This window comes from Emys orbicularis, chromosome 3 (genome assembly GCF_028017835.1).
Source record: "Emys orbicularis isolate rEmyOrb1 chromosome 3, rEmyOrb1.hap1, whole genome shotgun sequence".
Lineage (NCBI taxonomy): Eukaryota > Metazoa > Chordata > Testudines > Emydidae > Emys > Emys orbicularis.
The window spans coordinates 28,763,192-28,785,302 of NC_088685.1; the positions used below are offsets into that span (position 1 = coordinate 28,763,192).

General features: G+C 45.1%; 1 protein-coding gene across 2 annotated transcripts in view; it reads left to right on the forward strand.

The window, feature by feature from the left end:
- Positions 1-22,111, forward strand: part of NBAS (NBAS subunit of NRZ tethering complex) — a 409,271-nt gene that overhangs the window by 185,393 nt on the left and 201,767 nt on the right. For both annotated transcript variants that reach the window (XM_065400708.1, XM_065400709.1), the window contains 3 exons: positions 13,357-13,524; positions 15,282-15,395; positions 16,617-16,740. In XM_065400708.1, the coding sequence (XP_065256780.1) occupies positions 13,357-13,524; positions 15,282-15,395; positions 16,617-16,740 (406 nt within the window). The remainder of the gene's footprint in view (positions 1-13,356; positions 13,525-15,281; positions 15,396-16,616; positions 16,741-22,111) is intronic.

Here is a 22,111-nt window from a genome sequence, read left to right on the forward strand (position 1 = left end):
GTGAAAATGCCGTTGTTAGAGTTTTTTGGAGAGCTGGGAGTTAGAAGTTTGGTTAATCTCCTTCTTTTGGAAGAATAGGTTTTTGCTAACTTGGATTTCATTGGTTTTCCGTTTCATACAGTATATTGGTGGTAATCTTATTAAAAAAAAAAGTAAAGAGAAAAGTCTGTAGTTCAGATTCTACTGTCTAAGGCTTATTCAGGCAAAATCCAATTGATTTAAGAGATCAGCCCATGTATATGTGGGTATGTATCAACTATATATTTGTTGGGGAGACCATCGGGGGGCGGGGAGGGTTTACCATTGATTGCTAAAACATATTAGCTAGGGTTGCCAGATGTCTGGTTTTCAACTGGAATGCCCAGTCGAAAAGGGATCTGGTGGCTCCGGTCAGTGCACACCCCCAGCTGGAGTCCCAACCCCCTGCTCTTAGCCCAGTGAAAATGAGAGAGTGAGCGAGGGTGGGGGAGAGCGAGTGACTCAGGGAAGGGAATGGAGTGAGCGGGGCCTTGGAGAAAGGGTGGGGCAGAGGCGGGGTAAGGGTGTTCAGTTTTCTGCAATCAGAAAGTTGGCAACCCTAATATTAGCTAACACTATTTGATTTAACTAATATTATATGGATAAAGCTTATAAAACTAGTACTAGATGGGCATAGCTCCCTCAGCACATCATGTTTCACTCTCTCTAGGACTCCAATAAAAGATTTTTCACTTGTTTTGCTAATTTTAACTTTTTATCCTCCCACAGTGAATTGAAATGAGGAGGCCTAGGGTGTGTTGGGATGACATAGGTGGGAACATAACCATCCGGCTCCTCTGCAAACCCCATTGTTTAGACATTTTAAAATAGGACTAGACAAAGCATTAAAATAAATACTGTAGGGAACAATCCTTCACTGGCAGGAGGCTGGACTAGATCACCTAATTGGCCTAGTCAGTCTTCAGCTCATGTAATTCTTTGAAGAACTATGTTCAGGAAGGGAAAGGAATTCCTCCGTAATGATTGCCTCTTTCTTATTAAGCTCCTTTTCCCCTTTGCACTCTTGTTGTATGCTGTAATTACCTCAATTACTAATCTAGTGGTGCTCAAAGAAAAAAATCTCAATGCGCAAATTAGGACCTTGATTCATGAAGAATATTTCAGAATATTATAGCTAACATTATTAGAGTATATAAGTATAGTGCTTAGCCACAAGATGCTGTGTTATGTGTTAACAGGAGAAATAATAACCACAGTAAATTATGCCTCATAAATGAGGGCTGACTTTATACTTAATCTGCTTAATATTTAAAACCTACGTTATATCTGCTGTAAAAATGATTTTATTTATATATCTAAGTAATGTGAAAATGTAATTACTGCGCATAGCACTTTGGCACGAGAGAAGCTTGCAATTTCAAGAATATTCGTACTGTCCTTGGAAACAAGGTGTTTATTGATATTGCGGAGGATGCATAATTTGAAAACATCCTTCTGTAAAAATTACAGATCTGCTTTTTGTATAAATGCTGTTTAAAGGACTCAAAGTTTCTACTAGTTGCAGTTTAGTATTCTCTTTTGCTAGAGTTAGTTATGCAACTTAGCCTATGCTTTAACCTGAAAATCTATTTAGATTTGAAAAATTTGCTGCACCTGAGGTCTCGTATTAAAAACCACACTTATTAGCTTGTGACATGCATTGTACTTACCCTTTTACTGAGCATCAAATACTTTTCAAATGAGCTACAAATGTATGCATTATGTTTAGTGAAAGGCTCATCTAATTGAACACATTTAATGAAGAATTTGTATATGTAGGGCCTGAGCAGTGATAATGTATGTTCTCAGTGATTTAGGTGGAAGTCAGAATTAAATTTTTTCTGTACATGGAAATGCTTACTTAATGATAGTGTCATTAGTTAAGACAATGAAGGGCAAATTCTCATCTCACTTATACCTGTGCAGATTCAGAGTTCAGTCCATTGAAGAATCTGGTTCTCAATGACATGACTTAGTAAATGTCTGTTGTAAGTAGCTTCTAAGAGGAATATAGTAAATTCTGGGATCTGAACTCCAGTATTTTATAGCTGATTAAAAAGTTACATGAATGCATACTGTGTAAGATTTGTGTAGAAGTATGCACAGCATTTTTTGGAAGAATTAATGGGTTAGCTCCTATATCACAGAACCTGCGAGAGAGATTTTTTTTAATGTCTGTATGCTTAGAACTAGCAGGTAATCAGACTGATTTTCCCTCTGTTGATATTCACCCCTTCTTGTCAACTGTTGAGAATAGGCTACTTCCACCTTAATTGAATTGGACTCGTTAGCACTGACCCCCCACTTGGTAAGGCAACTCTCATCTTTTCATGTGCTGTAATATATATACTGCTTACTGTATTTTTCACTCCATGTATCTGTTTAAGTGGGTTTTAGCCCACAAAAGCTTATGCCCAAATAAATTTGTTAGTCTTTAAGCTGCCACAAGGACTCCTCATTGTTTTTTATGATACAGACTAACACAGCAACCACTCTGAAACCTAACACTTCCCAGGCATTGTATAGGGAGCCTGGGTGCCTAACTGAGGGCTGAGGATTGCACTGAATGGCAGGGTGCCTAAAAGTTCGGCATTGTGGTGCTCAGCATTGCAACACCTAACTCCCTTTGTAGATCTGGCCTTCTAAGTTCTTGTGGCATGAGTTAAGAATTCTTTGTAATGTGTAAGCATTGGCACCCAGGAGCAGAAGATATAGCTTCAGACACTAGTTTAACTCTCAAGAATCAGCTCAGTTAATGCTTCACCAATATCCAGCAGAAAAGTAAAGGTCAGACCTGTGGAGGGAGGAGAGAGATGCAGCTTCAACTGCCCAGCCTTAACTCACGAAGAGCCAGCCTGCTACACCCTTCTTCAGAAGCCTGTTAAGGGGGCAAATAAAGGGAAGTGCAGTTCTAGACTTAAGTAACTTGAATAAATGGTATCATGGGATTCCATGTTCATTGGACTTCCAATGTCATCTAAGAAGGAATAGACCACATTCTCTTAGCTATGTTGGGTCTGCAGAGCTAACAGGCAGGCAAAATAGTAGAAAATCATTTTAGTCGCTAATGTCAGCAGATCTGCTATGACACTGAAAGCACACAAGGAGCAGGTCTCATGAGTAAAAAAAAAAAGCCATTTTACATATTCATTTTTCAGCGTATGACCACATTTCAAGATAAAAGAGGAGCAGGTTTTGATGGGAGAGAGAAGGAAAAACATTGTCCATGCTTGCTTGAAAGGTTGAGCAGCAAATGTGAAAGAGAGGAGACCAGATTAGAGATGGAAAATGACCAGGCTCCTACCGCAGTGTTTTCCAGGGGAAAGCTATTCTGTGTAAATAAACAGGATTGCAGCAAAGAAACACCTTACTCTATCACCAGTTTCTCCTCCTAACTGGAACAACTTGCAAGACTCCAAATTTTTGGCTAATCGCTTGGGTAAAAATTACAGATTTAGAAACAAAGGAGATGGACCTATTAAACAGATAAATTAGTAGTATATTTACTTACTCTTGGTCAAGGAGAGGAAGTAGATCTTTATTCTTAGTCTTAAAAGACTTTAAATGAACAAAGATTGCTACAATGAACTATAAATTCTGGAAGCTAGACACTTTATCTTGTTTCACCAGTTGGTACACTATACAAATTGTTTGGTTAGGATAATAAACATTTCTTAAATAAAATAACTCTCTCATCCATCTAGGGTAATTTTTTTTGCAGAAAACTCCAAACGCTAAATGTGAACTGAGATGTTCCATGGAGAATTATTCACTACTTGTGTATTGCTATAAATGTGCTCACTAGGTAAATAAAATATGTTCCTTTTCGAGTGATTGCTCATGTGTATTCCACTATAGGTGTGCGTACTCGCCACGTGCACCGGTGCTGGAAGTTTTCCCCTTAGCAGTATCCGTAGAGGGGGAGCACCGCTGTGACCCCTGGAGTGGCTCCGACATATCGTGCCATAAAGGGGGCTGCGTGCTCCCCCCACCCTCAGTTCCTTCTTGCCGCCAGTGAAGGTAGTCGGAACTTGCTCCAGCTTAGCTTAGCTGCAGCGTCTCTAGCTTAGTGGTATCCAGTTTCACTGATCTCTTCACTTACTGAACTTTATTTCGTGAGTGCCTGGCTCGGGGCATGCCCCCTGGCCCAGGCTTCAAGTCGTGCGACTCTTGTTGCAACTCCATGCCCAGAAGCGATCCACACAATCAGTGTCTTCGCTGTCTGGGCGAGTCTCACGTTAGTGACAAGTGCAAGATCTGCCGCTCCTTTAAGCCCCGGACGAAGAAGGAGCGTGAGATCTGGCTCCGAGCTCTTTTAATGGAGTCGGCATTGGCCCCGGCACCGGTGCGTCGAGCCAACACCGCGCCGGGCTCCGCGTCTTCGGCACGTGGCGAAGCGCCTCCGGTGCGCCGTTCCGAATCGGCACCCGGTACCGCATCCTCGGTGCGAGGCGCCGTCGACGTCCCGGCCTCGCTCCCCAGCTAAGAAGCAAGGGAAGTCTCAGCGGTGCCAAGAGAAGGACAGGGGTGAGGCCAGACCCGAGTTGGGCAGCCCGCGATCCCCATCGGGACGGAGACCTCCGACTCGAGTTGAGCGGAGTAGTCCAGTCCCGTCCGTGCGAGCCTCACCAGAGGTATGCATGCCTTCAACGCCAGAGGCAGCTCAGGCCGCGCGTGACATCTTGGCGCTTCCGGTGCTGGGAGCGCCGCCTCAGTCGGGCCCCCGGTCCCGTGGGAAGCCACCCTTGGGTGCCCATCAGCCCTCCCCGGAGGTGTCGGAGGTTCGAGGCACCATCCCGGGTTGAGGTGCTGAGCAGAGCCCCAAGACGCACGTCGACTCCACGTCTGGACTCTTCGATGAGCAGTTCCCACTCCTCCGCTCTTGGACGCCGTCGCGGAGGCGACAAGAGACGGTGCCGTTCCTCTTCCAGCCGCTCTGAGAGGAACAGGTCTCGACGCTGTCGGCACCGGCGCTCGTACTCAAGAGCCCGCCATCGCAGAGGCCATGCCCAGAGCATGTCTCGAGAGTCCGCGGCACCGTGGCCACAGGTGCCGCAGGGAGTCCAGAGACAGTTCCTCGGACATCTACCTGTCAACATCATCCAGGTTGAAGTCTCAGGGTAGGAGCCGTCACAACAGAGACCGCTCCAGTCGTTCCCACGGCACCGTGCGCTCTTCCAGGACTTCGGCTTCAGTACGCAGCCATCTCTCCCTGCGTCTTGGGCCACACTGCGCCGCAAGAACAACCAGTCCTGCCGCCCGATGCGCCTCAGTTCCAGGCCATGCCCTGGCAGGGACAATGGTGCCAGTGGGCACCGTGGCCTCAGGCACCTGCGCAGCCAGGACCTCGCTCCGTGGCGGGAGCCTCTCAGGGCCGACCCGCGTCGCCTCCCCGGCACCGACTCCGGCACCGAACCCGGACGTGGAGCCCACGATGCCGTTGGCCACCGAAGGCACCGCACCGTCCACCTCTTCGGCACAGGGCTGTTCGGTTGTGGTACCGCCTCCCTCTTCCCAAGAGGACTTTAAAGCACATCAAGAGCTGCTTCGGAGGGTGGCAGCCAACCTCGAGCTCCGGGCCGAGGAGATGGAGGAGTCCTCCAATACTCTCTTCAATGTCCTCGCCTCCTCGGTACTGGGGCGTGTGGCGCTCCCTTTCCACCAAGGAGTCGCCAATATCACCACAGGCCTTTGGCAGACCCCGGCCTCTCTTGGGCCTATTTCTAAGAAGGCCGAGAGGAAGTACTTCGTCCCCGTGAGGGGTCTCGAGTACCTTTACACCCACCCAACTCCAAACTCCCTGGTGGTAGAGTCGGTCCACCACCGCGAGCGGAATGGTCAGCCCACGCCCACGCCAAAGGACAGAGATACCTTTGGAAAAAAGGTTTATTCATCAGCGAGTTTCCAGCTCAGAGTGGCCAACCATCAGGCGCTTCTGAGCCGGTACGAGTTTAATCTCTGGGGATCCCTCCCCAAGTTTGAGCCCCTCATTCCTGACAAGGATGCGTAGGAGTTTCGGGCGCTGATTGAGGAGGGTGCGACCGCCGCCAAAGCGGCTGTCCAGGTGGCTTCGGATGCGGCAGACACAGCCACTCGTTCGATGGATTCCGCGGTCTCTATGTGACAGGCGTCGTGGCTCTCGCTTTCGGGACTGTCGTCAGAATCCCAGTCCATAGTGCAGGACCTGCCGTTTGATGGCAAGGCCCTTTTCGCGGACCAGACAGACACCCGTCTGCACGGGATGAAGGACTCCCACACCACCCTGCAGACGCTAGGCCTGTACGTCCCGCCTGCCAAGGACAAGCCCAGGCCTCAACCCTCTGCTCCGCAAGCTAGGGGCAGATATGAACCCCCACCTAAGCGGCAGAGGGATCAAAGACGCCGGTCCCAACGCCAATCCCGCTCGGCCCCATGGCTTGGGGCCTTGAAGGCCAAACAGCCAGGAAAACAGCGTTTTTGACTCGTTGAGGGGGTCACCGGGCCTGTTGCCAGTGTACCCCCCACCCAGTTAATAAAGTTACCTTTTCTAAACCGTTTATCGGACTTCCGACTGCAGTGGTCCCATATAACGTCGGACCAATGGGTCCTCAGCACCATCTCCCAAGGGTACAGGTTGCAGTTTGTTTCAACCCCTCTCAACTGTCCCCCGTCCGGGCAGCCGGACAGGGCCCCGGAGCATGCCCTCCTTCTCGGCCGGGAGGTAGAGCGCCTTCTCTCTCTGGTAGCGGTGGAAAGGGTACCACAGGAATACCAGAGCAGGGGCTTTTACTCCAGGTATTTCCTCATCCCCAAGGCGAAGGGCAGGCTTCGGCCCATCCTCGACCTGCGGAATCTCAACCAGTTTCTGGTGCGTTGCAAATTCTGCATGGTGTCTCTGGCCTCTATTATTCCATCTCTAGACCAGGGGGATTGGTTTACGGCGCTGGACCTCCAGGATGCGTACTTTCACATCCACATTTTCGAGGGTCACAGGCGCTTCCTCCGTTTCCTGGTGGGTCAGGACCACTTCCAATTTACGGTCATCCCCTTTGGCCTTTCTACTGCCCCCAGGGTATTTACAAAATGTATGGCGGTGGTGGCAGCCCACCTCAGAAAAGGGCTGCAGATCTTCCCCTACCTTGACGACTGGCTGCTCAAGGGCCGGTCTCGCACTCTGATGCAGCAGCAGACGAGCTTCCTGCTAGACACCTGCGGGGCTCTAGGCCTACTGGTAAACGAGGAGAAATCCACGTTAATTCTGGTTCAGTGTATAAGCTTTATAGGGGCGCTGTTAGATTCCTGGGTAGCCATGGCCTCCCTCCCACGGGACAGATTCGAGACGCTCAAAGCGCTCATCTCGGTCACGGCCTTTCTGGTAACCACGGCACGGGTATGCCTCCAAATCCTGGGCCACATGGCAGCTTGCACCTATGTGGTGAGATATGCCAGACTTCGGATGCAGCCCCTTCAGCTCTGGCTGGCCTCCCGGTATTCCCAGGCCAGGGACGGCCTGGACAAGGTGGTCACGGTGCCGCCCAAGGTGGTGGCAGACCTCCAGTGGTGGTCCCTCCCGAGCAACATGCTTCAGGGTATTCCCTTCCGATAGCCCCCTCCCTCACTAGATCTAGTGTCGGATGCCTCGGACCTGGGCTGGGGAGCCCACGTGCGGGATTTCAGGACCCAGGGTATGTGGCCACCAGAGGAACTAACCCTGCACATAAATGTCAGGGAGCTCAGGGCCGTACGCCTGGCGTACGCATTTCGCCAGCACATACAAGGGAGGGTGGTCAGAGTCCTCACGGACAACACGACCGCCATGTATTACGTCAACAAACAAGGGGGCACGCGTTCCCGGGCCTTATGCCAGGAAGCCCAGCTCCTGTGGGAGTTCTGTATAGCCCACAATATACTCCTGCGGGCTTTTTACCTGCCCGGCAAGAGCAACACGCTCGCGGACTTCCTGAGCAGGGTATTCTCCCAACTGCACGAGTGGTCCCTGTACAAGGAGGTGGCCAGGTGGATCTTCCTACAGTGGGGTGCTCCCCAGGTAGACCTGTTCGCCACCGCCCAGAATCGACAGTGTCCTCGATTCTGCTCCAGAGCGGGAGAGGGTGACGGGGCGCTATCGGATGCGTTCCTGCTCCCATGGTCGGGGCCCCTGTTGTACGCCTTCCCGCCCTTCCCCTTAATAGACAGGGTCCTACAGAAGGTGAAGTCAGACGGGGCGAGGATTATCCTCATAGCCCCGGATTGGGCCCGTCAGCATTGGTACGGGTCCCTGCTGCAACTCTTAGCGGCCCCTCCTCGCAGGCTGCCGCTACACCCGGACCTCCTCTCTCAGGAGGAAGGTCGTCTCCTCCATCCCAACCTAGCCGTGCTCCACCTGACAGCGTGGCTGCTTCATGGTTAAATGAGGAGGAAGGGAGGTGTTCTGAGGATGTAAGAAGGGTCCTGCTGGAAAGTAGGAAACCCTCCACGCGGCGAACCTACCTGGCTAAGTGGTATAGGTTCTCTATGTGGGTGAGGGATAGAGATTCCTCTCCCTCTTCCGCGTCTATCCAGCTTGTCCTCGATTACCTCCTGCCCCTTAGGACCCAAGGCCTGGCGCCCTCCTCCATCAGGGTGCACCTGGCGGCCATTTCGGCTTTCCATCCCCCGGTGCAGGGCCTGTCTGTGTTTTCACATCACATGACAGCCCGGTTTCTGAAAGGGTTAGATCGGGCATTCCCTTACGCCAGTCCCCCGGTCCCGCTCTGGGACCTAAACCTGGTACTCTCCCGCCTCACAGGGCCTCCCTTTGAGCCTTAGCCACGTGTTCGTGGTTCCACCTGTCGTGGAAGGTGGCGTTCTTAGTGGCTATCACCTCAGCCCACCGGGTCTCCAAGCTCAGGGCCCTGACCTCTGAACCGCCGTATACGGTCTTTCATAAGGACAAGGTTCAGCTCCGCCCTCACCCTGCCTTTTTGCCGAAGGTAGTCTCGGCTTTCCACATGGATCAGGATATTTTCCTCCCGATCCTCTGTCCTAAGCCCCATTCCTCTAATGAGGAACGCCGCCTGCACATGTTAGACGTGCACAGAGCACTGGCCTTTTACTTAGACAGAACCAGGCCATTTAGGAAGTTCCCCCAGCTTTTTATTGCTTCGGCAGAACGCATGAGGGGGTGACCGGTCTCTACCCAGCGGATCTCCCGCTGGATCACCTCGTGCATTCACACCTGTTACGACCTAGCAGGGGTTCCCCCGCGTCCTATTGTCAAGGCCCATTCGATGAGAGCCCAGGCCTCGTCAGCGGCCTATGTGGCTCATGTCCCTATTCAGGACATCTGTAGGGCTGCTCCGTGGTCCTCTGTCCACACTTTTTCATCACACTATGCAATCGTCTCCCAAGTAAGGGATGACGCCGGGTTTGGTAGAGTGGTGCTCCGCCCGGGTAACCCTTGAATCTTTACGCTTAAACTCCTACCCGTCTCCATCCCGGATAGCTTCGAGTCACCTATAGTGGAATACACATGAGCAATCACTCGAAGAAGAAAGGACAGTTACCTGTTCCGTAACTGGTGTTCTTCGAGATGTGTTGTTCAGGTGGATTCCATGTCCCGCCCTCCTTCCCCTCTGTCGGAGTTGTGTGGCAAGAAGGAAGTGAGAGTGGGGGGAGCACGCAGCCCCCTTTATGGCATGATATGTTGGCGCCACTCCAGGGGTCGCAGCGGTGCTCCCCCTCTACGGATACTGCTAAGGGAAAAACTTCCGGCACCGGTGCACGTGGCGAGCACGCACACCTATAGTGGAATACACCTGAGCAACACATCTTGAAGAACGCCAGTTACGGAACAGGTAGCTGTCCTTTCCTGACTCAAAGAGTTTATAATCTAAGGACCAAATCTGTGGCATACTAACCACCTTCACGTTCTACAGCAGTCAATGGGCATTGAAGGTGCTCAACATCCTGCAGATTGGGTCTTCCATCTGTGGGTTTTCTATAGCACTCATGTCCATGCTCTCAAAGTGCAGCACAGGTTAATTCAATCTTAGTTCCAAAATTCATAGTGGATGTCATAGAAGGCTCTATCTTATAGGAATTTCTGTTGGGGTACATGTTTAGGGATAAAAATTCTCCCTGTTACAGAGAGCTTTACTTTGAACAAAAAAAGAGGACCCTGCAGTATGTTATAAAAATTATTAGACTTTGATTCCAAATGGAACAACACAGCTAACTAAGCCAAGGACAAAACACATGAAAGCTACAATTTAAAACATTCCACAGCCAAACTGCCTTGACCTGGAATGCTTTATCTCTGGCTCTCACAAGCTTTGTCCTGGCTTTAGTGAAGTGTATTGTTCTAGGAAAGGATTGGGAGCATGGTGGAGGTATCTGAAATCTGACTGGGTCATTTTAGTCATTAAAAATTGCTTAGGGAAATTTTTTTTCCTCCTATAAAATTCAAATCTACACAGTTTTCTTTGACTGCTATTGGTAGCTATATATTTAAGTTTGTTAAATGGTAAATTATTTTACAAACAGTGAGTAGTTTGATACCCTGGGATGTAAAGTTCTCTGTAAGTTCAAAGTATTGGTTTCAAATTTATTTTCTCTAAAATATATATTAAAATACGACTTACCAAAGTCACTAGGGGAAACTAGGAATTGAAACTAAGGACTCCCAATATTCTGCTCAGATTGCTAGACTGTGCTTCTGGTGTCTTCAAGAATTAACCTCGTAAGTGCCCCAGTTCAGGAAAACATTTAAGAACATTCCTATTCAGCCAGTCACTTAAGCATATGAATTCACTGTGGATTTAGGCACATGCTTAAGGCCTTAGCTGAATAGGCATGGTCTTCTGAATTGGGCCAGGATTATATTTCTAGGGTACAGTCTTTTTTAAAATAACAAAAATACTTTCACTTTCTGATGGCCCAGACATTTTCACACAGTTTTTAAAAAAGTATTTAGTTCAAATTTAATTGAGAAGTTGGTTAGTTGTTTCTTGCTCTTATTTTCTTAGAAACTTGCATTATTTGGTCAAGTTTCATGAAGCATCCTCTTGGAAATAGTATAATGCCTTACAAAAGAAGAAACTAATTTTCTCTCTCTTTTTTTTTTAACTTTCAAAAGAGGTACTATTTTTCTTTAAACACAATCTAAATAAATCCTGTTCCCATTTATTTTTCAGGAAGAGTAAAGATTCTGGCATATTTCGCTCAGCATGCAGTCACTTTCATCTGGTCAAGTGGGAATTGAAATTTACAATTGATTGTTCAGAGGTTGGCAGGAGGTCCCCTCTTTAGATCATCTTATTACTGTTAATAATCAGGGAGTGCTCACTTTTACAGGTTTTGTTGCAGGCAGAATGTTGTTGATGTCTTTTTAATGACGATGATAGATTTGGTGATAAGTGTCTTCCTTGTTTTTGTACATTTAAAAAAAAATCTAAAATAATGGGACGTGTCAGACTAGGACAAAGTAAAAAATAATTTGCTGTTCTCAATTAATCTTTTAGAACTGCTAAGAGAAGACAATCCTTGTAAAATGGACTTCATAAAACAGCCATAAAATAATACCTGAAAAATGTTGTCACATGATCTCTTAAGTAGATGATCTCTTAACTACTTCACCCACAATATGTGACTGCAGCTCTGATAGCTAGATATTCAATTGCTACCATTTGTGGGCACAGAATTGCAACTGAAAAATTAAAGAAAATCCAAAACCCATGGTGGAAATTGGTCCCTAACTGGGGGGAAAAGTCTATTATGTCACCTTGATTATCAGTTTGTCAGTTTGAAGTATACAGTACTACATTAAAGGTGCTAGAGAATAAAGTAGATTAGAGGTGAAATCCTTCCCCATTGAAGTATTAACTTCAGTGGGGCAAGATTTCACCTAAGTCATTTTGGCCACCAGTCCCTGTTTAGTGTGTAAAATTTTGTCTCAAGTTGTTGAGTTGAAAACTGGTAGTTCATATCCTCCTGCCAGTGTAACTGTAGAAAAGTGATTTTCTTTTGATTCAGTATCTTGTGTGGGGAAACTAACCATTATAACTTACTGGCTATTAAAACATCAACAATATGTATGTATATAAGTGACTGTATTGTAAATATTACCCTCCTGTACATTTGTGTGATTATCGTCAGTGGAATATAATTACATAATTTACAGCATACTGAAATCTGTTTGTTTTAATATGTAAGTTGTGTAAAACATGGAGAGAATAGTCACAGACCTCTCGGGAGTGTAACAATTAGTGACACAGAAATCACTGCAGATGTATCAAGTATTAATTTAAACCCTTTATTTGAGGTAGGCCTGACCCAGCAACCCAAATTTGCAAAACCCAGACCCTAAATTTTGAAAGACCTGACCTGAACCTGCCCTTATTGAGTTTGAATCCAGGTGTCTGCCGAAACATGTGTCTGTGTGGGAAGGGTGGCAAATCAGAATAGGCAGAAATCTCACAAGATCTGTTTGCAGCCTGTGAGAATTGCTATATTTGGTTAATGTGTCACAAAGCACCAGAATTTCAGAATCTATGAACATACACCTCTATCCCGATATAACACGATCCGATATAACACAAATTCGGATATAACGCGGTAAAGCAGTGCTCCGGGGGGGCGGGGCTGCGCACTCCGGTGGATTAAAGCAAGTTCGATATAACGCGGTTTCACCTATAATGTGGTAAGATTTTTTGGCTCCCAAGGACAGCATTATATCGAGGTAGAGGTGTACATACAGCTGCCGTATTTTCACATCAGTGCAGGTCACACAGACCCACAACATCAAATGGAGGAGCTGGAGAGAACCCTATTTTGGGAAGCTCTGATATGAAAGATTAAAGTTTTTCACCAGAAAAGGGTCTAAAGACAAGAGTCCCCTGCTGAGAATCTGGATGACTTAGTTGTGCTCTTTGGAAATCCACACAATCCTGGCTTTGTATGTTAAGACTGTTCATAAGATGTTGAAGAATCAATCCAGTGGCCAGTATGCCCAACCTCCCCTTTTCTATAAACTTCAGTATATCAGCAGAACAGTGGGACTAGTTAAGCAAAAAACCTTCAAAAATGTAAATGGCTGGTGTCCACAATATCATGAGATTAGAATTTAATGAGAAAAAAGAATGTTCTGCTAATCAAGAAATCAGCTATGAGATTAAAAAAGTGCAACATTGTAACTCCGCTTGTGTTTAGCTTGCTGCTAAATGAGACTGATAATTGAAATAACTTATTAACCAAACTGTTATCAGTATGTCTTGATGCCATTGTGTGTTTATTCTAGGCATTTGGCCTTATTAACTCATGGTGGTGATAATGCTGAGGTTATTTCTAACATTTGTTGTTGTGTGTTGCATAAACTCACAGGAAGAAATCAGCATTCCTTCTAGCCAGTCTGCTGACTTGTTGTATTGGACCACCGCTAAAACCATGAAAGTTCTGTCTAATACAACTACAACGACAAAAGCCATGCTGCATGCAGTCAGTGATGGACAATGGTGGAAGAGGTCATTAACTTATCTTCGGCCATTACATGTAAGAAGTCACTAAAATCTCTCCTACTGACTATGGTCTCACGAATGGATAAGCGTATAGGCCATATTCCTTCACAAGGAACTGCTAGTCCTGCTTCTGGAACCACTGGCAGTCACATTGACATCAAGGGGCCATGAATGACTTTTAATGTTTCCTTATATTTTGTTAGTCTTTCTTTTCCAAAATGAATAATACACACTCTTGTTTGTTTGTTTGTGTGTTTGTTTGTTTGTTTGTTTGTTTTTGTTTGTTTGTTAGCGTTAGCTTTTCTCATCAAAGAAGAGCAACCCGCCAGTGCTAGTAAAATTTCATGGTGTTTGGGGTGGGAACTATAAGCAGTTGAAGCACCATTAAAGCAAAGTGTCACACTTTCTATTAACATTTAGAAAATCTCTTTACCTTCCTATTCGTTTCAGGTCCTATTCTTCACTTTTCTTTCCATATATATGTGCATTTTCACTAGTCTTTTTTTTATGGTGTCTGTGATTCTCTGACTACTTTTGCTAATTTTTCTTTGTTTTTAATAATTGATGAATAGATGAAACATGGGTCCTTATCTTGTAGTTTGTCATATGTAGTTAGCATACTCCTCTATTAAGCCCCATTGACTTCAGTGGAGTTCTGCATGGGTTCCATGTATGGAGTTCATTGCAGGATCTCCTCCCATCTGAATATATCACTGCTTAATGGACTTTAAAGCAAGATTTCATTATTACTAGGTGTCACGCTATCTGGAATGGCTCACGACCATGAGTGCATATCTCAGGGCAGACTGTCATAAAACAGGCAGATACCCCAAACTGGTGGCAAAATCTAATTATAGAACACAACAACCCAGTGACAAATGTGAACTCCTGGATTAGTATGCAAGTCTTATCATGGGGGGACACACATTCCCCTTAGACTAGAGAGTCTATCTTGCCACTCAGGCAAACTGGACTTTGTGATAAAAGGTCACTTATACCCCAAATCATATCACATTTAGGTTGCTTCCAGTCCAAGAGACCAGTCACTTACCCTAAATCTTACACCAAAGACAACACGGGGAGCCAATGATATAGTAAACTAACTAAAGGTTTATTAGCTAAGAAAAGGAAATGAGAGTTATTGAGAGATTAAAGCAGGTAAAATATATGTACAGGTGAGTCACAGTTTGCAGTTCCAAATGGCGACAGTGATGTAATAAATTGCCAGTTTCCCAAGTCTTTTCAGGGTACTCAGATTGTCTCTGAGGATCTCCACTTTGCATCTGGTACACTTCCCTGTAAGAATCCAAACAGTCCAGAGATGAAGGATCTTTCCTTGAATCCATACGTATAGCCTCTGAAAACAAACTGACAGTGTCACTGCCTGGGTAGGCTTTTCTTTTGATGACCGAGAGTGAAGAATGAATTTTGAGTCTTTGACCTCCGATCATCACACGCAATGACCACTGGCTTTGAAATTAGCACTTTTCTGTTAAAGTTCTTCATTTGCATGCCATAAGGCTTCTTTCTCATTTAATGGGTTATTAGTTACAGGGGTATACACAATGTAAATGTTTGTTACTACTTTATAAGGGGATACAGATAAGTAAAAACAATGCATGTAACATCTCATAAGTTTTCATGAAGTTTAAACTCCAGATACACTCTTATGCAATTAACAATGACTTTGATCTATACTAGTACACAAATGAATTGGCCTGGGTCTCTGACATGAGCTGGCACCTGGTCAACTAGCACTACACCGGGCTTAATTCTGCTTATTCCTTTCAGGGCCAAGAATTTGGAGATGTATTAAAAAGCAGTTCTGGAGCCAATGCTGCAGTGGAAAAGCAGAGCTGTCATCCCTTTTATGAATCTCTCATTGTTGATCCCTATGTTGCAGAAGTAAGTTTAAGATGCATTAAGAGTTAAAATACACTTCTAGAAGCATTGAAAGAAGACTGTGCACTTGTTTGAGGAGCTCAAAACTATGGGTGACCTTGTAACTCTCCCCCACCTCAGCGAGAGAGATATTGGCTGGTGCTAAACTTGGTGATAACTGCTTCACACCCCAATCTGTTAGCAATCACAGACAAACTTCTCGGGATTATGCCGGCCCTTACTTTACCTTGCAGGTAACACTTAGTGCACCCCAGTTCCCAAGCCCCCTGGAAGAGCGTTCCCATGTGGTATCCAGCACCTGTCACTGGAACCTCACAGTAATTACCAAGTCTGCTGTCTCCAAAGAAACAGTGTACACACCAGCTTGTTTGATACAACTAAGAATTCATATTTTGCTTACTATTACAGTACAGAAATCTACTTATGATAAAACAAAGAAGTTTATTAGCAAAGATAGAGTTTTAACTCATATTGACTAAAGGTAGTAGAATCAGAATTGATTACAAATAAAACAAAAGTATAACATGCTTTTAAGAGACTAAACATAACTAGCAAGCTACAGTTCTTTGTCTAAAGCAGTTTTCTCACCCTCAAAGCCCTTTTGCACAATTCACTGATTCAAATCAGGATCCAGATTTTTCATGAATCACTCCCCTCTGCCACTAGTGTTCCTCAGTGAAATGGATCACCAAGGGTTCCCTTTCATCCTCCTCATAGTCCAGAAAAAAACTTTTGAAATGTATCCCTTTGAAGTGTACCCCCAGACAAAATTCTTCTTCCCTGCTATTTGTTCTTTTGTGTGCTGATGCCATATTGTGTCTCTTATTCCTGTGTTGACTTAACATGCAAATGAAGCTTGCTTGGTGTTGACTTACACAATGCGTGCTTTACATAGGAGAGCTAGGCAGACAGGTAAATCAACATTCATTTGTTTTGGAAAAACTTCATTATCTACGCTGTCTGTTTACATTTCACAATGCTTATCATAACCAGTATGATAGGTTTCATTTGACATATTAAGTCAACAGGAAAAAGCAAGTTAGGAGAATTATTAGGTTTTCTATTGCTGCATAAGATCTCTATCTAGAATTTTAAAAAAGGAACTAAATTATATAATTGAATCTAATGTAACATATTACAAAACATTAGGTTTTTTTTGTTTTGTTTTTTGTTTTGTTAAAAAGAGGATATTTAAACAATGCAACTGTGATTATTTTCTATTAGTCTGAAGTAGCCTATGCTGGATTCCAACATAATTCTTCAGAAAGTTTTGCAGAAGTATTGCTGAGAACAGGAAAAATAGCAGAAACTAAAAGTGAAGGAGAGGACCTATTTCCAGCTACAGAAGGTACATTGTTTTTTTGTATGTGGTGTGTTATTTATAATATAATGTGTGTGTATATACTGTACATTTTCATATATTCAGTATAGTGTTCGAAAGTGATATTTTAGTATTTTCTACAAAGTTCATCATGGTTTAATTTCTAACAAAGAAAAAAATCTATCAAAAGAGGCAAATCCTTGAAAGGTGCAAAAAAAAAAAAAAAAGGGTTGGTTTTTTTTGGGTAGTAGGTCAGCAAGTCTCTGGAAATCTCAAGAGAGTTCTAGATTGACAGTAATCAGGAAGTGTCACTTTTAGAAGGCTCACGGTGCTTGGCCATTGTGACAGAAATAGCCACGCGCTTCCAGTGGTCCACAATACAGTTTGAGAAGCAGTGGAGTGCAATAAAGTGTCCATCAGCTAATCTGCAGATAGGTGTGTTCATTTGTTGCAATTACAGTTCATATCTTTGCCACTTTGCTAAAATGATCTTTGAATTATAGGTTTTCCCCCCCATCACTATTTTATTTAGTGCATAGTTTGTATTTAAAATTCCTGGATTCCCTAGAACTTCTCTTTACCAACATTAAAATTTATATAGGGACTATACTGAGAGTAATTCAAACATGCTTAAAACTGTCTTCACTAAAAAAGGACACTTCACCAGGGAAATAGATTGCATCACGGAACGGGACACCCAGATACCCCCGGAGAACCTGTTCCAATACTGGGGGGGGGGGGGGGGAAACAATGACCACATACTCCTAATTGTCATCTACCACCCTACACTGGAACCCAAATGGGTATCATCATACAATTACAAGCCATACAGGACCACATCCTGAAATTAATCTTTCCCAAACCCCCTCTTCTGGCCTTCAAACAACCCTCCAACCTCGCCAAGCTCATCAGAAGCAATCTCCCCACAGACCAGGACACACCAGCTCAAAGTGGCACCAGACTCTGCCAGAACAACAGATGAAAAACCTGCAGACATATCTCCACTGCTATGATGATCGTTATCCCCCACAAAACACCTTTCAATATCCATGATCCTACATATGCCTATCCCAACATATGGTGTACCTCATCCAGTGCATCAAATGCCCCAACACCAACTAGATAAGTGAAGCCATACAAACATTACACTCTCAGATAAACTCTTACAGAAAAATAAGACAAAAACACCCTGTCACCCCTGGGTGAACATTTTTCACAAAGCGATCACCCCATATCTGACCTCTCAGTCCTCGTCCTCAAAGGAAATGTGCACAACACTTTCAAAAGACAAACCTGGGAACTTAAATCCATAGCTGTGCTAGACACTAAAAGCTGTGGACTTAAGAGACTGGTTTTAAGGCTCATTAAAACAGTTTGTAGCACACTTTACTGCCTGCTAACCCTTAATTGCCCACTTAAGTGGTGCGCTACAGTATGTGTGAACCCCATATATTTAACAGTCCTGTCCCAACTTTTGTTTAGCGTAGACGCTCTGGTTACCTTCCCCAGACCAGAAGAAGAATTCTGTGAAGCTCAAAAGCTTGTCCCTTCCTGCACCCTCACCTACCTTGGGTGTGTCATTAAAAGTGAAACATTCTCATGTTAGTCTTGCATTTTCCCCCCCCTAGCTATGATTATATATCTTTTTCCCTTTAGCTGCCTCCTGCTGGTTTAAGAAATGAACTGTTTAAATATTTACATGCTGTTAGTGTCCTTTGAAGGCAGATGTCTGTCTAATGCTTTACTCTGTGAGGAGTTCTGGCATGAAAAATTAGTGTATTAGATCCCATGAAATGTGAGTAAAGTCTTAAAGTGAAGTTCTCTCCATAAGCCATACATTTTTAACTGCAAAATGGAACTATCATGCAGTTAAAAGGCACATGCATGGGTGTGTAAAGGGTATACAATTGGCTAGCTCTGGATGTGTGATTTATTTCCATGAGTTATAACAGCTTAATATATGAAGCAAAGCAATGAGTTATGAAAAGTCATTAACAATGATCATACTATGAGGATGTTAGGTTGGTTCCCTTCATGCTGTCTTACTGCAACATCAGTTTTAGATTTAGTCCTTACTGTTGACCTACCTGTTTTATCTTACATGCTTCAACAGCACTAGTTTCCAGATGTTGTGCCAGGGTTATTTGTATTGAAAGAGGAACAATCTGAGATTGGAAAGTATTTATTCCTGTGTTTATAGCAAGGCTTTATTAGCAAGGCTGGTGTTTATTTAAACAAGCCTCTGTGTGACCCAGAGTACTTGCTGACATCTAGTTATAGACTTCAGTCTGGCTCTCTCTAACTCACTGGATACTTTTAGAATGAAATTTTAAGATTATGAGCTTTCCCAGGGTTTTATTTATGTATTTTGGACATCAGTGGAATTGGAATGGTTCTTCATAGGCCCCACCTTCACTCTTTGGCTCCAGAGGGCAGAGCCCTTTAGATATTGTCTTTGTTAGTCATTTACATTTAAATGAAATAATGGAGCTGAATGTGTTGTAAGTTGTGAATCCCCTCGAAACTGTTTGAAAAATGTGTTGAGTAAGGTAATGTCAAAAGAAGAGTTGTATCTTTCCTTCCTTTTTATCCTATTGTCACTTTCCCCCATATTCATGCCTTAGTCCACATGAATTTGCTTTTATTTTTCTTTCCACTTCCAAATGCTTCACCTAGCTTCCAGATAAACAATGCTTCCTCTCTGGACGTGACAGCATTTCTATGTTGTAACTTCTGTACTGCTCCTCTATGCTGTGGCACTACTCCTCTGCTATAGTCCTGGAGCCAGCTAAATTCTCTGTTCTGCAAACCTTCCACTTGGCACTCAGTGCGCTCCATCAGACCTTTCGCTTTCAGTAGCAAGACTCAGCTGCAACCTCATTTCCTGTAATCAGTGAATTTACAGTTTTGCCAACTCTCACAATTTAATCATGAGTCTCACACAATATTTCATTTTTTTTCATAAAGCTCTAGCTTCTAGAGTCTAGTGATTGAGAAACTCTGCTTTATTTTATTAGGCTTCTAGCCCTTATGGTTCTGGATAAAAGCTTGAAAATGTGGATTCTAAAGATTAAAAAATCAAAAGGCAAATAAGAACCACAATGCAACCTTAACTCTGTCCCTCTCTAGCTGGCAATAGCTACTGGGAATAGTTCAATAAGGGTGATGCCATAGTCAGTAGGCATGAAGTGCCGTGAGACGGTGTCATTGTTCATGTTGTGTTCCACAAATTTTAATTGCAGCATGTCTCTGCATGCAGTCTAGCTGCATTCATTGTGTTAGGTGTAGCTGTATTGGAGGGTGGAGGGACTGGTTGGAGCAAGTTAGAAGAATTGTCACTGTGATATGAGGAGAGGTGCATGTGAACCTTCAGGGATCAGATATGTCTCATTTCAGTGCTGAGTTCTGTAGGCTGTATCGGTAGGCAGGATTTATGAATTATGTGTCTTACCATGAGTCAGTATTAAAACACACATTAAATATAGTAATAACATTTGCTATAAACCTGGGTCTGGTGCTACATGTTTTAGAAAAGAGGTTCTCAACCTTTTCCATTCTGAGGCCTACCCAACATGCTATACAAACTTCAGATCCCAGTGGAGGGGGAGGGGGGGCCTTGGGGCTCTGGCTGCCGGGTGGGGGTGGGGGCCTGGGGCATAGGTGTAGTTTGACTTCTGTTGTGGGGGTGGGGGTGGGGGGCGGGCAGCGCTCGGTGGGGCTTGGTTCAGCTCTGCACGGTGGGGCCCAGGAAGGGAGCGCCACCTTCACTCCCTGACTCACCTGAGGAGGCCACCCAGCCTGTCTGGGTTTGGGGGAGCGGGGGAGACAACTAAAAATTATAACTCAAAGGAGGGGGGGCTGCTCTGCTCCGAGAGCTCTGCTGGCCCCAGGTGGCTCTTACTGGCTGCCCGAGCAGTCAAAGGGGGCTGGGAGCTGAGGAGGAGCTGCAGCCCCAGGCACCAGAATCAGGAGGAGGAGGAGATGGGAAGTGCCGCAACTGCCCACTCCATGGCATCAGCCAAGGTAGCAGCCGCCTTGCACCACCTGGCTCTGGCTTCCCACCTCTTACCTGGCCAGGGGGTGGGAACTGGGGTGGAGATGGTGGGGAGAAGTTAAAGGTGTGTGTGGCGCTGCCTCCGGGACTGTCTCACTCTGGTTAAGTTTGGAGGGGCAATGCCTCCCCCCCCGTATCTCCAAAACTCTTCCCATGGGCTCGGGGTTTCTGTCCCATGGGGTGCTGGGGCTTGGGGTTTTGCGGACCTCCTGAAACCAGCCGTTGACCCTTGGTTTGAGGACATTACTACAGGATAATTATTTGAGAAGCTATCTATGCAGAAACCGACAGACTTCATTGCAGTTCACACCATCTAAACAATGGGTGCAATGACATGGGCCTTTCAATTTACCTTGAATTTTTATTTAGAGGATGTCCCCCCTTCTTTCTTGGGAGGGGTAGGGTGCATCTGACATGCTCACAGCCTTTGGCTGCATCCTTCTCCTTTTCCACGTGTGGCTGGGAGGTAGAGGCAGCTGGTTTGGTGGGGCTGGGCTTTGCATGGCACCCATCATGCTGTGATTAGCCAGTTCACGTGAGGCAGAGGGAATGGATTGGATCCCCTACCATTCCACTGAAGAATATAAGGCCTCTCTTGGATGTGGACAGTATTCTGCACCTGTGTTGCTCCCACACATCTTTGGTTAATTGTAGTGTTACTGGTTCTCCTGGTATGCTATGGGCCTGTCCAGATTGTCTTTTTGGCATCAAGAAGGGATTTTCCTGCTAGCCAAGACTGGCCATGTGTCTACACTTTTTTTTTGTTTTTGTTTTTTTACCTTTCCCCATACAAACCTGGAATTTTGGTGATGAAGTAGGAGATGGGGTAGAATTAGAAATTTGTTGCAGCTTATGGCCAGTATCAGTGCCAGTAGGCTGCTAGTGAAGTCAGCTCCTGAGGCAAGCCTGAGCATAGTCCCAGATCACTGTCATTGATCCCCAGTGGTTTCCGGGCAGGGGATGGCTTAAAGTTCAGGTTGATCTTCATTTGCTTGAACATGTAGCAGGTCCATTGAGTTCAGTAGACATTGGATCTGTTTCTAAGTGAATAGTAAACAGTTTAGGTCCTGAGGTTTCCTTAGCATTTTCAGTAATCACCATGAAAAATGAATTGAAATTTTCCAGATTTTCATAGATATGCTCTGAGTACTACACAAACACAGTAATTTTTCCACAGAGTTTTCTACCTAAGAACATAAGACCAGCCATACTGGGTCCATCTAGCCCAGTATCCTGTCTTCCGACAATAGCCAATGCCAGGTGCTTCAGAACAGGGCAATCATTGAGTGATCCATCCCCTGTTGTTCACTCCTAGCTTCTTTTGCGGAGTGCAACCTTTTCCTA